Source organism: Anolis sagrei, chromosome 2, assembly GCF_037176765.1.
Source record: "Anolis sagrei isolate rAnoSag1 chromosome 2, rAnoSag1.mat, whole genome shotgun sequence".
NCBI lineage: Eukaryota > Metazoa > Chordata > Lepidosauria > Squamata > Dactyloidae > Anolis > Anolis sagrei.
The window spans coordinates 21,007,756-21,023,658 of record NC_090022.1 but is presented as its reverse complement, the minus strand read 5'-3'; the positions used below and the strand labels follow the sequence as shown (position 1 = coordinate 21,023,658).

At 42.4% G+C, this 15,903-nt stretch overlaps 1 protein-coding gene across 1 annotated transcript in view; it reads left to right on the top strand.

Annotated features, from left to right (window-relative positions):
- The first annotated feature begins 6,020 nt into the window (after window positions 1-6,020).
- Window positions 6,021-15,903, top strand: part of CLIC1 (chloride intracellular channel 1) — a 56,609-nt gene continuing 46,726 nt past the window's right edge. The window contains exon 1 of the mRNA XM_060759415.2: window positions 6,021-6,239. Within this exon, the coding sequence (XP_060615398.2) occupies window positions 6,201-6,239 (39 nt within the window). The 5' untranslated portion in view covers window positions 6,021-6,200. The remainder of the gene's footprint in view (window positions 6,240-15,903) is intronic.

The following is a 15,903-nucleotide window of genomic DNA, read 5'->3' as shown; positions in this document are numbered from 1 at the left end:
AACCACTGCGCCACCGGGGGCTCCTGGCGACTGAAGCAATGAAGAGAGGGAAACACTTTGCACATGCTCTGAGGCCACCTCAACACATTGTTTACATGAGTTTTTGGTTCCTTCATGTTCACCACTTTTCTTTCAGGGTTGAGACTCCCCCTCCCCACCTTTTACACTGCCATATAATCCAGATTACCAAAACCGATAGTTCACATCTGCTCCTAACTGGATTATATGAGTCTACAATGCCATATAATCCAATTCAAAGCAGATAATCTGGAAATCAGAAGGGGACTCAAAGTGGTTTACAACTCTAAATGCTATACGTTTAAAAACATACAATAGGAATGGCAGAAAATTAAGACTGAGGGAGGGAAAATAGGCAACGGGAATGAATGGGGAAAGAGAAAGAATGGTCCAAATGATGAAAGCAAATTTGCGAATTTGGTCATTGGTCTTGGAGATGAAACAAATAAATACAGGCTGGATTACACTGCCATAAAATCCAATTTCTGAAAGCAGATTGTTTTGAATTGGATTATAGGAGACTATTCTGCCATATAATCCAGTGAATGCAGTAAATCTGGATTCAAAAACTGGATTATATGGCAGCATAGATGGGGCTGCAGAAACCCCTCTACATTTGCAGAGGTTAGGGGCATAGGGTCCCTGTGAAAGTGAAACATTGCAAATAAAGAAATTTGGGATTTTAACGTGAGAGGACAACTCTCTAGGAGTTTCAAGGCTTTCCGGCATGACTCTATGGTCAACTTCCACTGGATGCTGATCATAAAATGACATTGAGGAAATAGAGATTCCTAGAGAAGTGACTCAGAGACTTCTAGCTCTCTGAGTCCTCCACCATGATCAGAGGACATTGACTGCAGAGTCACACTAGACAACTTAAGAGATTTATGGGAGAACAATTTTTAAAAATCATTTCCATGAATAACACTATGTAACATGATAGATTTTTCTCTTTTCTTAAAAGAAAATATTATTATTATTATTTAAACAAAAAGGAAAACAGTGATATACATTTACAAACAGAGCACACAACATAGAGAGACAGTAACAAATACAGTAGACAATACATTCCTTCCATCCATGCACCTGTGAACCCACCACTGCGGACTTCCATCCCTGCTCACTATGATACCTATTCACTATAATACCTATCCATAGAAGTTCCTTAAATAGTAACACTATTTTCCTGGGTTATAAATGTCATTTCCTAAATTGTTCTATCATAAAAACATGAACAAAGTTTATTAAACTGGAAAAGCTTTGTTTTTGCAGGGCATCCTGCAGCACATTTTGCTATAGTTTTTCAATTACTATCTCATAGAGTCTCAACCAATTCAACACAGTTTGTGGCGGCCATGACAACAAAGTTTCTGGTGTGTAACAACTATTTCAAAATAAGTACTGCACAATTACACAGGAATAACACTTTCAAATCAGAAACAGATTTTTTCCCAAGTTTTGTTACATAGTGTAATTTGGTGGTTCCCAACCTGTGGGCTGTGGCCCACTGGTGGGCCGCGAGACCTAAAATAAGGTCCGTGAATCTAGATTATGAAATATAGTTTTCTTTGAGTGAGCAGATGGTGACTACAGGATGCCATGTGTTCCATATCAGAAACTAGAGCTGATGTGGTCTATCCAGTACAATTTTCTGAATCGGCACCCCAAATAACCAAACTGAATCGAAAGTTGACCAAAAACGGATCCATAACCCTTTTGGTACTAGTTGGAGAGTGGTCCCTTGATCAAAGTGGTCCCTGGTCAAAAAACAGTTGGGTACCACTGGTGTAATCTAATCCTCCAAAGTCATAATTGCAAATGTGGAGGCACAATTGTGAAGGCCATTTTTGTCATGTTCAGAATATATGTTTATTTTAATCACACAAATGTCTATATCACAAAAATTGGGAAATCTTTGTCACTAGCAATTCTATACAGTGAAAGTCAGGTTAGATTTTTTTAAAAAAATCTTTATATTATAGTGTACATCGATTAAAATTGTATATAAAATAAAAATATAGGTGAAAAGAAAGAAAAATATAGAAATATGAAGAAAGCGAATAGATAGATAGATACACACACACACATATATGTATGTAAATATATGTGATGGGAGGAAGAAGAGAGAGAAAAGAAAAAAAAACCCAGTTAAATAATTTGATTTCCGGTCATCTTCAGTGTGGTTTATTTCCTTCTCTTCTTTCTTCTTTGCATATTCTCTTCCTCTCCTTTCCATTCTACCTCTTTTCCTATCTGTTTGAATATGTATATTCCTGTCTCTTTTTCTTCTTGTCTGTTTCATTTTCATTTCTTCTTCTCCTCTTCTCTGTATTTCTGTATTAAACTCCAATCCGTTTCCTTCTGTGCTCTTCCTTGTTGTTTCATCATTACATATGTCAATTGTTTTATCTCCCAAACTTTAATCTGCCATTGATCTATATCGGGGGTTTCTTTCTGTCCCCATACTTTGGCATATGTAATCCTCACTGCTGTCATCATAAAGTTCAGAGGTTTTTTCCGTATTCTCTCCTAGTTTTCCTTCTGTATGTTTCTAGTTTCGTCTGAATGTTTATGTTCAATATTTTCTGCATCCTGTTGTGTATTTTGGCCAGTATTCTTTTGCCTCCTTACATAACCACCACATGTGGTAAAAGGTCCCTTCTTGCTTACCACATTTCCAGCAGTTTGTATTTATGTTTTTGTGACCCTTTCGGTGTTATATACCACCTAAGTCAGGTCAGGTTTTGTGCAGGTGCTTCTGTGAAGTGCTACAACTTATTTAGAGTCAAACGGTGACTGTCATAATAAAGTATCTGTCATTCAGAGTCCTGTAATACACTCTTGTCACATTTATTATGGCATAATGATACCATTTATCGGAACACAAAGTTCCACACAAGCCATATATTTGTGAGACGGACATCCCATATATAGCCAACGTGTCAATGGTGAGGAATGCAGAGAGCTGCAGATTGCAAAGACATAAAAGGACATACATTTTTCCCAGGCCTGTGCTCAATCAAGAGTGGGAAGCCTGTAACCTTCCAGATGTTGCTTAACCCTAACTCCCATCTGTCCTAGACATAGAGCCCTGGCAGTTAATTGGTGTCAAACTGCATTAACTTAACAGTGTAGATGTACTCTAGGACATGTTTTGAGGCAACATCAGACTGCATTAAGATAGAAGATATTAACTACGAGGAATAACATAAAAGCTAGGAGAGGATGTAGCAGTTTGCTTTTGCTTGATCTTATTGGAAGGACTAGATTCACAGTGTCACCAGCATGGACCTCTTCCCTTACCAGATCAGATCACAATATTGTAGCATTAATAGTAGAAAAAAATTGACAAAATCAATGACTATAAAAATCTGCAGCAATGAAAACAACAGCAGATAAAACCACATGATTTGAAGCATCATTCTAATTGGGAAGTGATGACAGCTCTGGCCAAAGCACATGCACATTAGAAGGTTCAAAAGGTAAATTAGGATAATGTTTTAGGCTTGTAGGTTATTAATGCCATAATTTGAGCTCCTGTAATTTAATTTTACAGGAAATGTTTTTGTGATTATAATTAACTACAGGGATAATTTTTTTAAAACAATTTCTGCTGAAACATGGCACCAATATTTATACAACACTATTGTGGTGTCACTTCCTCTGAGGGTGTCATGTGGTGAAGTTGCAGCTCATGTGCACCCCTGAATGAACAGGAAACCACTGATTCAACTAAGTGCAAACTATTTTTGCATCTGTAACTCTGTTTGCAGCAAATCAAAGAAACTGAGGACCAAAGTAGAAAGTTGGAAGAAAACCAGGACATTTGAAGAGTGGGTGAGAAAGTGGGCACTCAGAGGATTATTTGGGACTAGCTCTGCCAAACTGGGAGGCTTGGAGCCTGCAATGATTAATGAAGTAAAGACAGAAAAGTTGAAATTACAGCTTTGCTGGCAATTTGGAGAGCAAGGTACAAAGGGTGGGATGGATGCCTTCATTGTGTGTCAACAGTGTGATGCAGCAGCTAAAAAGGCCAATGCGATTCTAGGCTGCATCCATACGAATACAGTGTCAGGACTGAGGGAAGTATTAGTAATAATAATAATAATAATAATAATATATTATTTGTATTTCACCCTATCTTCTCTAGGGGACTCTGGGCATTTTCTCCCTCTATTTTCTAGTTGTCAATCATTCTTGTTGCCATAATCTTTGTTTTTTTTTTAATGTTTAGCTGCAACCCAGCTTTTGCTCTTTCTTCTTTCACCATGGTTAGAAGACTCCTCAGCTCCTCCTCGCTTCCAGCCATCAAAGTGGTATCATCTGCAAATCTAAGGTTGTTAATGTTTCTTCCTGCAATTTTAACCCCGGCCTTGCATTTGCCAAGCCCCGCACATCGCATGATGTGTTCTGCATACAAGCTGAATAGGTTGGGGGAGAGTATACAACCTTGCCATATGCTTTTCCCAATCTTGAACCAGTCTGGTCAGTTCTTACTGTTGCTACTTGGTCCTTATACAGATTCCTCAGGAGAGAGACAAGGTGGCTTGGTATGCCCATCCCACCAAGAACTTGCCATAATTTCTTATGATCATACTTTACCAAAGGCATAACAAGATCACATGTACTGCTCTCGAGCCAGGGGGACGCCTGGTTTGAGATTAGTACATGTGAAAAAGATCTTGGAGTCCTCGTGGACAGTAAGTTAAACATGAACCAACAATGTCATGTGGTGGCAAAAATGTCATGTGGTGGCCCACATCAATAGGAGCATAGTGTCTAGATCCAGGGAAGACCACACCTGAAATATTGTGTCCAATTCTGGGCACCACAATTGAAGAGAGATATTGACAAGCTCGAATGTGTCCAGAGGAGGGTGACTAAAATGATCAGGGATCTGGAGAACAAGCCCTATGAGGAGTGGCTTAAGGAGCTGGGCATGTTTAGCCTGAAGAAGAGAAGGCTGAGTGGAGGCATGATAGCCATGTAAAAATATGTGAGAGGAAGCCACAGGGATGAGTGAGCAATCTTGTTTTCTGTTTCCCTGGACACTAAGACATGGAACAATGGCTTCAAACTGCAAGAGAGGAGATTCCATCTGAACATGAGGAAGAACTTCCTGACTGTGAGAGCTGTTCAGCAGTGGAACTCTCTGCCCTGAAGTGTGGTGGAGGCTCCTTCTTTGGAAGCTTTTAAGCAGAGGCTGGATGGCCATCTGTCAGGGGTGCTTTAAATGCAATATTCCTGCTTTTTGGCAGGGGGTTGGACTGGATGACCCATGAGGACTCTTCCAACTCTATTGATTCTATGATTCTAACAAGGTAGTCCAATGCAACAGTACTCCCCAAACGTGGTCCTCCAGATGTTTTGGACTACAGCTCCAGATTTCCTACATGTTGGCTAAACTAGGACTTCAGGGAAGTGACATCCTAGAGGACCTAAGTTTGGGAACAGCTGCAAGGCAAAATAAAAAAATGGGTGAAAAAGTTTAAATGTCTTAAGTGTGCATATACATTTAGGTGAGATGTCCCATAGGGGCACAGGGATTGAAAGAGCCCTCCCCACAATTTTTTTCATATCTCACAAGCCAGCTGAATCATTCTAATGACACAATACATTTGAAAGGGATCTAGGAGTTCACAAGATGAACATGATGCAGAAATACAGCTTAATGGTGTAATGTTGGAAAACGTTGACCATTTCAGCTCCCTTGGCATCCACCTCTCCACTGGATGGCCCATGAGGTCTCTTCCAACTCTACGATTCTATGATTCATGCCTTTCCAAAGGGATTCCTGGTTTTCCCAAATGGTTCTGAAGATCCATTTTATCCAAAAGGTTATGGAGATGGCCCTTTTCCAAAACTTCCAACCCGTAGGGCGGAGTGGGGTGCCTCCATCCGCCTGGCAGCTTGGCTCTCCTCCTCCTCCCTTTTCCTCCTCCTGCTCCTCTGCTCCCATCCGCCCATCTCCTGGCTGGTGGTGACTCAGAGGCAGGCATTGGGCTGAGTTCCTGGGCGGGGCCCCAGAGCCGAGGAGGGAAGTTGGGCGAAGTTGAGAGAGAGAAAGACTCTGCCTTGCTCTTTGGCGCCTCTCCTCCTCCTCCTCCTTCTCCTCCTCCTCCTGGCCCGGCTTCTGGGACCCACAGGACCCGAAGTGCCTTCCTCTCAGCCCCAGACCCGCCATGGCCGAAGAGCAGCCCCAGGTCGAGCTCTTTGTGAAGGTAAGAAGGAGAAAGCATGCTTTTGGCGCGCCTCTCCTCCTCTCTTGGGCGTCTTCCTTCCCCTTTTGCTTTTCTCCTCCTTCTCAATGATGCGCCCTTTGGGGAAGGGAGAAACCAAGAGGGTCCTGCTTCCAGCCTCTTTCTAAGCCTGGACCCTCTCTGCCATGGAGCCCACTGTCTGAGTTCCCACTTGCACTGGAGGAGTCCACGTTGCCAGACCCCGAGAAGAAAGAGAAGGCGTTTTCTTTGACTTCTTCTTCTGCACTTCCTGCCCCCTCCCCATTTCCTCCCTCTGAGAAAGACAGCCTCAGAAAAAGGAGCCAGGAGGCCAAACTTCTGTGTGTTGTCTTTCAAAGGACTTTCCATCCTTCTCATAAGAGGTTGGAGACAGTTTTTAAGGCAGCAGTGAATCCATGCGGTTTGACACCACTTACAACTCCCATGGCTTCAGTGTCAATTCTCTCACACCAGAAGCGACTTGCAGTTTCTCAAGTCGCTCCTGACATGAAGAAAAATGGTGTTGTTATGGGAATTGTAGTTTTCTAAGGGAACAACCCTGTTTGGCAAAAAAAAAAAAAAAGGATGAAGAACTAGGCTCTTGTAGGTTTTTTCGGGCTATATGGCCATGTTCTAGAGGCATTTTCTCCTGACGTTTCGCCTGCATCTATGGCAAGCATTCTCACTACCTCTGAGAATGCTTGCCATAGATGCAGGCGAAACATCAGGAGAAAATGCCTCTAGAACATGGCCATATAGCCCGAAAAAACCTACAAGAACCTAGTGATTCCAGCCATGAAAGCTTTCGACAATACAGGATGAAGAACCTTGGAAAACTACAATTCCCATGTTCCATGGCAGAAAGGTTGGTGTCCAACTGCACCACTTCGACAGTAAGGCTTGGGCAAACTTGGGCCCTAGGGGTGTATCTACTATCTACACCAGGCATGGGCAAACTTGGGTCCCTCCAAGTGCTTTGAACTTCAACTCCTACCATTCCTAACAGTCTCAGGCTGAGGGGGAAAAGGAAGGGGCCTGAGGCTGTTAGGAATGATGGGAGTTGAAGTCCAAAACACCTGGAGGACCCAAGTTTGCCCAGGCCTGGTGTAGATAGTAGATACACCCCTAGGCAGCATTTTATTGCTTTCTTACATGGGAGCAAGCCTTGTGGAGTGTGTGCATCTCCATTGTAGAATGAATGAGGTTCAACCCCACTTTAGCTGCCATGACTCAATGATGTGGAATCCTGGGAGTTGTAGTTTGCAGAGGCACCAGCCCTGTTAAGAGAAGGCTAAAGGCCCTGTGAAACTACAGTTCCCAGGATTCCATATTATTGAGTCTGCCATGACTCAATGCTGCCATGACTCAATTCCTGGGAGTTGTAGTTTGCAGGGGCACCAGCCTTGTTAAGAGAAAGCTAAAGGTGTTGTGAAACTACAACTCCCAGGATTCCATAGTATTGAGCCTGCCATGGCTTAATGCTTTAGAATCCTGAGAGTTGTAGTTTGCAGAGGCATCAGCCTTTTAAAGAGAAGGCTAAAGGCGTTGTGAAACTATAACTCCCAGGATTCCATAGTATTGAGCCTGCCATGGTTCACAATCCTTTGAGATATAGTTTGCAGAGGCACCAGCCCTGTTAAGAGAAGGCTAAAGTTGTTGTGAAACTACACCTCCCAGGATTCCATAGTATTGAGCCTGCCATGGCTCAATGGTTCGGAATCCTGTGAGTTATAGTTTGCAGAGGCACCAGCCTTGTTAAGAGAAGGCTAAAGGCCTTGTGAAACTATAACGCCCAGGATTCCATATTATTGAGCCTGCCATGGCTCAATGCTCTGGAATCCTGTGAGTTATAGTTTGCAGAGGCACCAGCCTTGTTAAAAGAAGGCGAAAGGTGTTGTGAAACTACACCCCCCAGGATTCCATAGTATTGAGTATGCCATGGCTCAATGCCGTGGAATCCTGGGAGTTGCAGTTTGCAGAGGCACCAGCCCTGTTAAGAGAAGGCTAAAGACCTTTTGAAACTACAGTCCCCAGGATTCCACAGTATTGAGCATGTCATGGCTCAATGCTGTGGAATCCTGGGAGTTGCAGTTTGCAGAGGCACCAGCACTGTTAAGGGAAAGCTAAAGACTTTTTGAAACTACAACTCTCAAGGTTCCATAGTATTGAGCATGCCATGTCTCAATGCTGTGGAATCCTGGGATTAGTAGTTTGCAGAGGCACCAGCCCTGTTAAGACAAGGCTAAAGATCCTTTGAAACTACAACTCCCAGGATTCCATAATATTGAGCCATGGCAGGGAAAGTGGTGCCAAACTGCATTAATTCTAGATGGAGTGTCAGTAGCAACCCCTATGGAGTTTGGCGAGGATTGTTTAGGCCTCTTTCAAGAGGGAGAAAATCCTTTTAAAATACCCCAGAAGTTTGGAGAGCATCCACATTGCAGAATTATAGCAATTTGACACCACTTTGACAGTCATAGCTCCCTGCTGTAGAATCCTGGGAGCTGTAGTTGGGTGTGGCACCAGAGCTCCTTAGCTTTTACACTCACTGTTTGGATCCAAACCTTAGTGCATCCTTCTCTTTGCTCTCTGACTTTTGGATCCAACTTAGCTTACAGTATTTCCTTTGCGATAGTGAGAATGTAAACCAGTTAAAACAGTCCAGATTTTGGAAAAGAAGCCTGTAGTTTGTATCCCCAGAGTTCCCCGTGGTGTCAAACTGCTACAGCTCTGCAGTGTGGATCCGGTCTTGGTTTGCTTGTTCTCTTAGTCATGCTTGCAGCGGTCTTGATGAAGTCATAGGGATTAGGTTAGTCATCCATGACTTGTCACACTGAGTTCAGTCAATTTAGTTTTAATGTAACTGTCTGGACCCTAAGCCTCATACATCCTTCTCTTTGCCCTTCTGCTCTCTGGATCCAACCCAACTTGCTGTGTTTCCTTTGCGATAATGAGAATGCAAAAGAGTTAAAACGGTCAAGGTTTTGGGAAAGGAACCTGTCTGTTTCAGTGGCCGAAACAAAGGAACATGTGGTGTGCTTCTGAAGAGGCCGTCCAGTTGGTGACAGCTTGTACAAATTATTTCCTTGCTGCCTAAACAAATCTATTGGTTTTTTCATTCTTTCCCATTGTTGGGATTGAGAGTCTTCAGCTGTTTGGCAATTCAAATACTGTGTTGTCCAAGGCTTTCAGGGCCAGAATCACTGGGTTGCTGTAAGTTTTTCAGGCTGTCTGGCCATGTTCCAGAAGCATTTTCTCCTGATGTTTCGCCCACATCTGTGGCAGGCATCTTCAGAGGTTGTGAAATCCGTTGGAAGCGACGCAAGTAAGGTTTACGTATATATCTGTGGAATGTCCAGGGTGGGAGGAAGAACTCTTGTCTGCCTGAGGCAAGTGTGAATGTTGCAGTTGGCCACCTTGATTAGCATTGGATGGCCTTGCAGCTTCAAAGCCTGGCTTTTCAGATATTTTCCCATATTCTCTCTCTCATATTAAGATATTTAAATTGTAGAAATAATTCAATTCGACTGCCAGGATTTGCCTTCCAAGTATCCACAGTGATACAACTCAAGAGAAACAAAGTGAAGTAGAGAGAAAAGTATGTGCCATTAGGTCCCAGAGTGAATTGAAAATGTACAAATGCCTACTGCAAGAAGCATTACTTGTTCATAGTACAGGAAGAGGCAGATATCTAGCCTGGAGATGCTGGCACATAGAGGAAGATCCCACTGGAAAAGAGTCATTGTTGCCAATACCCTCCATATAGTCAGGCTTGTGATGTTGCCTATGATGGATAGGAATCATGAGAGTTGTAATCCAAGACATATCAACGCCATGACATTAGAAGAGTTTGGGTTACCCTTACGTGGAAATCACAATCATGAAATTTATTCATACCAAACTCTAGGGATATATCTACACTAGAATTCAAGCAGTTTGAAAGACTGAAGACAGACTTCAGCCGTTTGGCAAATCAAATAATAATAATAACAGTAACAATAACAACAACACTTTATTTATATTCTGTCCTTCTCACCCGAAGGGGACTCAGGGCGGATCACAGTACACATACACGGCAAACATTCAGTGCCGCTTTGTATAGACAATACACAGACAGAACAGAAGGAGGTGCCATGGATGGTTGAGTTGAGTCCAGGGAGTGCTGTTGCTCTATCCTCTATGACGAAGAGCCGTCAGGATTTCCTCCTTCCTTTTGGTCGCCCAGCGTTTTCTGATCTTTTTTCTTTTAAGGTGTCGTAAAACACCTCCCCTGCTTTTAGGGGTACCTAATTTCTCTAATCACTGCTAAAGCTGTTTTTGAATTGCTTAGGTAAACAATGAGCTAAGCTGACAGTTGGCAGCTCAAACCAACCCGGGGGTTCGAACTTGCAACCTTTTGGTTGATAGATCTTATAATTGCTGATGATTTATCAGCTGTGCCAAACTTCTGGCCCAAATAAAAAACTTCCTCATATCCTCTCTCCTATCCCAGGATGCAGTTACACACTGGAGAAGCAATACAGCTTGATGCTACTTTACCTTCCATGACTCAATGGTATGAAATCCAGGGAATTGTAGTTTGGTGAGGCATCAGCACTCTTTGGCAGTGGTTAAACACTTTGTAAAACTCCCAGCACTTCATTGCAGAAAGCCATGTCAGTTAAAGGTGTGTCAAATTCAAAACAGTAGCAAAATGACAGTTATGAAGTAGCAACACAAGTAATTTTATGATTGGGGGGGTCACCAAAACATAAGGAACTGTATTAAGGGGTTGTGGTATTAGGAAGGTTGGGAAACACTGCTCTACCTAATCAGGATGCAGCAGTTAATGAAAGATGAGAACTCCATGAAGGATGCCCATAAACAGAAGGTGTGGTTCTTCTCCCTTTTTCATCCCACACAGGCAAGTTCAATGATGTCTTTTCCTCTTTCTTGAAAAGGGCAGGGCAGGAGGAACACAGATTGAGCCACCTGGTGAGTGGGTTGACCCCTAGATAATGGTGATTATGATTTTTATTTGTTACCCTACTTTCCTTAAGGCGGGATACAACACAAGAAAACTAGAACCTATGACCATTAAAACATATACAGTACAGGGTTAGTCAAAATGCATAGGCCAATAAGCCATTCAATTGAATGGCTTATTGGCCTATGCATTTTGACTAACCCTGTATATTAAAAGACAGATATGAAGTTAAAACACATAGAAGCAGCTATGAGACACAGTTGGTTAAATGGGGGATTAGATACTTATATTTTGGATTACAGTCTGCAGAATCTACTGGTTTCTGGGAGATATGGTCCAAAAAGGAACTTGTGAAGGTGTATATGCATGCATCTATCCACTCTTCTCTATGTGCTTCCAAGTCAGACTTTGTTGGCTGAATCTGGAGGAAGAGAACTTGTGTGGCTGTCTACCATGTGAACTGGAGGAAAGCTTGGAAAGGAGTTGCCTGAGGAGGAGGAAATGTACAGTAAATCTCTCTTCCTCCTCCTCCCTATATTTTCGGCAACTTTTAGTTTCTACCCAATCATTGATGTTGTTGTGTGCCTTCAAGTCATTTTTGACCTATGGCGACTCTAAGGTGATCCAGTTCCAGGGGTTTCTTAACCTGTTCAGAAGCAGGTTTGCCATTTCTAGCTGGCTGATTGGAAAGGTGATCCGACCTTGCTCATCAGAAGCCGATGCCGAGAACCCATAATTGTCTTTGCTACTTTCTCTTCACTAGCATGAAGGTTGCTTCCATTACCTTGTGAAAAGGCTTCTTGAAAACCTTGTTAAATCACCTGTAGCCAGTATGATGCAGTGACTTGATAGTTGGACTACAGCTCTGGAGATTTGGGTTTGAATATTCACTTGGCCATGGAAACCACTAGGCGACCATGGGCAAGTCATGCTCTCCCACATTCAGAGAAAAGCAATTACACTTGAACAAATCTTGCAAGAAACCTGGTGATAGGTTCACCTTAAGATCTTCAGAGGTCAGAAATGACATGAAGCAACACAGCGATCCTAACTCCCAGCCAAAAAACTCAAGTTCATTCGTTTCTGCTTGCACATTAAAATCAATCAAATAAAAACGTGACACAATCACAAAACATCATAATAGTGTAAGAAAATATGCTAAGGAGAATAATAATCATCTATTTCCAAATGGCAAATATATTTCAGTCTGTATATCTGCTGATTCCTTAAATGTGACTTCCTTTTGTGATTTGGTGATCTTCCTGACAATGAGAATAGGGGCTAGGAGCTATAGGTCAGGGACTTCTGTCTTCTTCTAACTGGTATGTTGCCTTGGCTTTTGTAATCTCAATAGTTTGCACCATCTGTTCCGATACAGATGTTGTGGAAGGAAGAAAAAGGAGGGCCCTTCCACACAACCCTATATCCCAGAATATCAAGGCAGGAAATCCCACATTACCTGAGTGTGGTCTCAGATAATCCAGTTCAAAGCAGATATTGTGGAATTTTTTGCCTTGATATTCTGGGATATAGGGCTGTGTGGAAGGGCCCTGAGATACAGAAAGTGGAATCTTTTGTTGCACCCAAGTTGAGACAGCTGATTCCTGGTATTTGAGAGTCATGCCAGAATCCAGGATGACAGATCCTACAATCTTCTAGTCAATAGGGCTGTCTGCTTTTCTGACACTGTATGGCCTCATACCTGGGAATTATTATCCAGCTAGACTTGTTTTGTTTTTCTACCAGAGGAAAAATAGAGGCCTCCAGATGTTTTTAGACTACAGCTCATATTAGCCCTAACCAACATACAAAGAGCGATTGATCATGCCAATTTGCAATCCTAGCATCATTCCTGGTCAAAGTGCCATCTTGCATGTTATCTTACTGTCTCCTGGGGCTGTCTGAAATCTCAGGCCTGGTGTTTAGATGCTGTGAATTTATTTTTGATTCCGAGGTGTCTATGGACAACGCTGGCTCTTCAGCTTAGAAATGGAGAAGAGCACCACACCCCAGAGTCAGACATGACTGGACTTAATGTCAGGGGGCTACCTTTACCTTTACTAGATTTAACCTGGGACCTTCTGCAAGCAAAATGTATATTCTGCTGTTGTGTTGTGGCCCCTCCCCTTGTGGCAAACCCACTGAAAGGGGCATTGCCATCACTGTTGAGACCTCCTTGGATCACTCTCTCAAACTCCCTAAAATGGCCTTTTGGGATCCTCCTTAAATTCTTGAATTCACAGCAATCCCTAGGCTGCAAAATAGGTGATGTCTACTACCAAATAGATTTATTTCTACTGTATAGCAGACACTTCATTGCGTAGACCTTCAGTGTTTGTGAGAATAGCATTCTCCCTAAGGAACTATTTTTATGTATCTTTTTATTTGCCCCATAAAAGGCCTTATCCTCAGTTAAGTGTTTGATGAGTTTGAAAGCTGTGGAGTTTTATGAATTTGAGAATCCTGGCTTCAAATGGCAAAACACAGCACTTGGGTGGGGCAGCCGGGAAATGAGAAACATTCTTTTCTGTTGCCAATGGTGCCAAGCGAAGCCACACACGTTCCTTTCTTGCAGCCAGCCTGACCCTTTCCATCCTAATGGACAGGTGGCCTTCCACATTTGTGTGTTTGACTTTTGCAGATTGATTATTCACATTTTTGATTAAACAGTTTTCCCCAGTAACATCTCTAGGAAATAGCTAGGTTCTCTAGTGTGACTCCTTAACAGCAGTCTGTAACTCAGTGGTTCCCAACCTGTGGTCCGTGGATCACCAGTGGTACGCAAAAACCTTATCTTATGAATGGTCTGCAGCCTAACTGTTACTATACTGTTGCAATGAGAGCAACTGGTGTCATGAAACCCTCTTAAAGCGCCGAGGTTTATTAAATACAGTTTTCTGTGTGTGAGCAGATGGCCACTACTGGATGGCATATGTTCTGCATCAGAAACCAGAGCCGATGTGGTCTATCCAATGCAATGTTCTGAATCAACACCTGAAATAATCAAACCAAATCTAAAGTTGACCAAAAATAGATTTTTGGTACTAATGTCGGAGAGTGGTCCCTGGTCAAAAGAAAAGTGGCAACCACTACCCTAAATGAATACAGATGATATGGAACTGGTCAATTACAATCACCACAGATGTAGAGAACTGCGCTTTCCTTAATTTGGAGGGTTACAATTTAAAACTTTGATGGCATGCCTATTCAGGATGTACATTTTTATTGTTGTCAACTGCCTTCAAGCTGACTTCCATTTGCAGTGTTCTTATGAATGAGAGACCTTCACATCACCGTATTCTCAACAGCCCTACTCAGGTTTTGTAGGCTCAGGACAGAAATGACTCCTTGATTGAGTCTTATCAACCTGGAATGTGATCTTCTTCCTCTGCTACTTTCTAATTTACCAAGTCATGTATATTGTTTCTTTGTAATGAGTCATATTTTCTCATGATATGACCAAAGTCTCAGTGTAGTCATCTTGGCTTCTATGGAAAATTCAGATCTGATTTGCTCTAGGACTCATCTATTTTAATTGTTCACAGTATCTACAGAACTCTTCTGCAGTATCACCATGTCTGGAATATTGTGTCCAATTCTTTGCGCTGCAACTTAAGTGAGATGTTGACAAGCTGGAATGTGTCCAGAGGAGGATGACTAAAATGATCAAGGGTCTGGAGAAGAAGCCCTATGAGGAGCGACTTAAAGAGCTGGGCATGTTTAGCCTGCAGAAGAGAAGGCTGAGAGGAGGCATGATAGCTATGTATAAATATGTGAGGGGAAGATGTAGGAAGGAGGGAGTAAGCTTGTTTTCGGCTGCCTTGGAGACTAGAAGGCAGAACAATGGCCTCAAATTATAGGAAAGGAGATTCCACCAGAACATTAGGAAGAACTTCCTAATTGTGAAAGCTGTTCAGCAGTGGAACTCTCTGCTCTGGAGTGTGGTGGAGGCTCCTTCTTTGGAGATTTTTAAACAGGCTGGATGGCTATCTGCCGGGGGTGCTCTGAATGCGATTTCCCTGCATCTTGGCAGGGGGTTGGACTGGATGGCCCACGAAGTCTCTTCCAACTTTATGATTTTGTGATTCTATGAAATCTCATTTGAGCTGCTTTTCTTCCTATCAGCCTTTTTCACTGCCTATTAATAACTATTGTAAATGAAATAAATGTAAAAATAAGTGTTTGCAATAAGTGATGATAAAGTACATAATTGCCATATTTAGGTGACCCAAACCAGAAGCTTTTGTGCTGCAGTTTCCCACCTCCCTACCCTATTAATATGATAATTGGGAATTAGTATTTTTAAAGTTCTAACTAGTTTGATGATGAGCTCCACCTGGGAACTCCCTCCCTCCCCCATTCACACCTGAAATTTGAATAGACAACTCTGTTGTTTTGGTTCTGTCTTGAATGACTGGGTTTTTGGTGGAATTCCCCTTTTCTCACTTGCTCAAGCAGGGCTGCTGTTGATGTGTCATCATCGTTCACAGTTAAGTGTGACATGTCATACTACTGAAGTTGACCACAAAAGCCATTTATCTCAAGCTTCTACTCAATACAGGTCTTGCAGTACAACGTTCAATCACAGAATCAGTGGTTGCTCAGACAAATTGAACTTCACCTCCCATCCTCCTGCCTCTTTGATTATGCTGGCTAGGGCTGTTGGAGGTTGCAGCCTATCACCATCTAGGAGGCCAAATG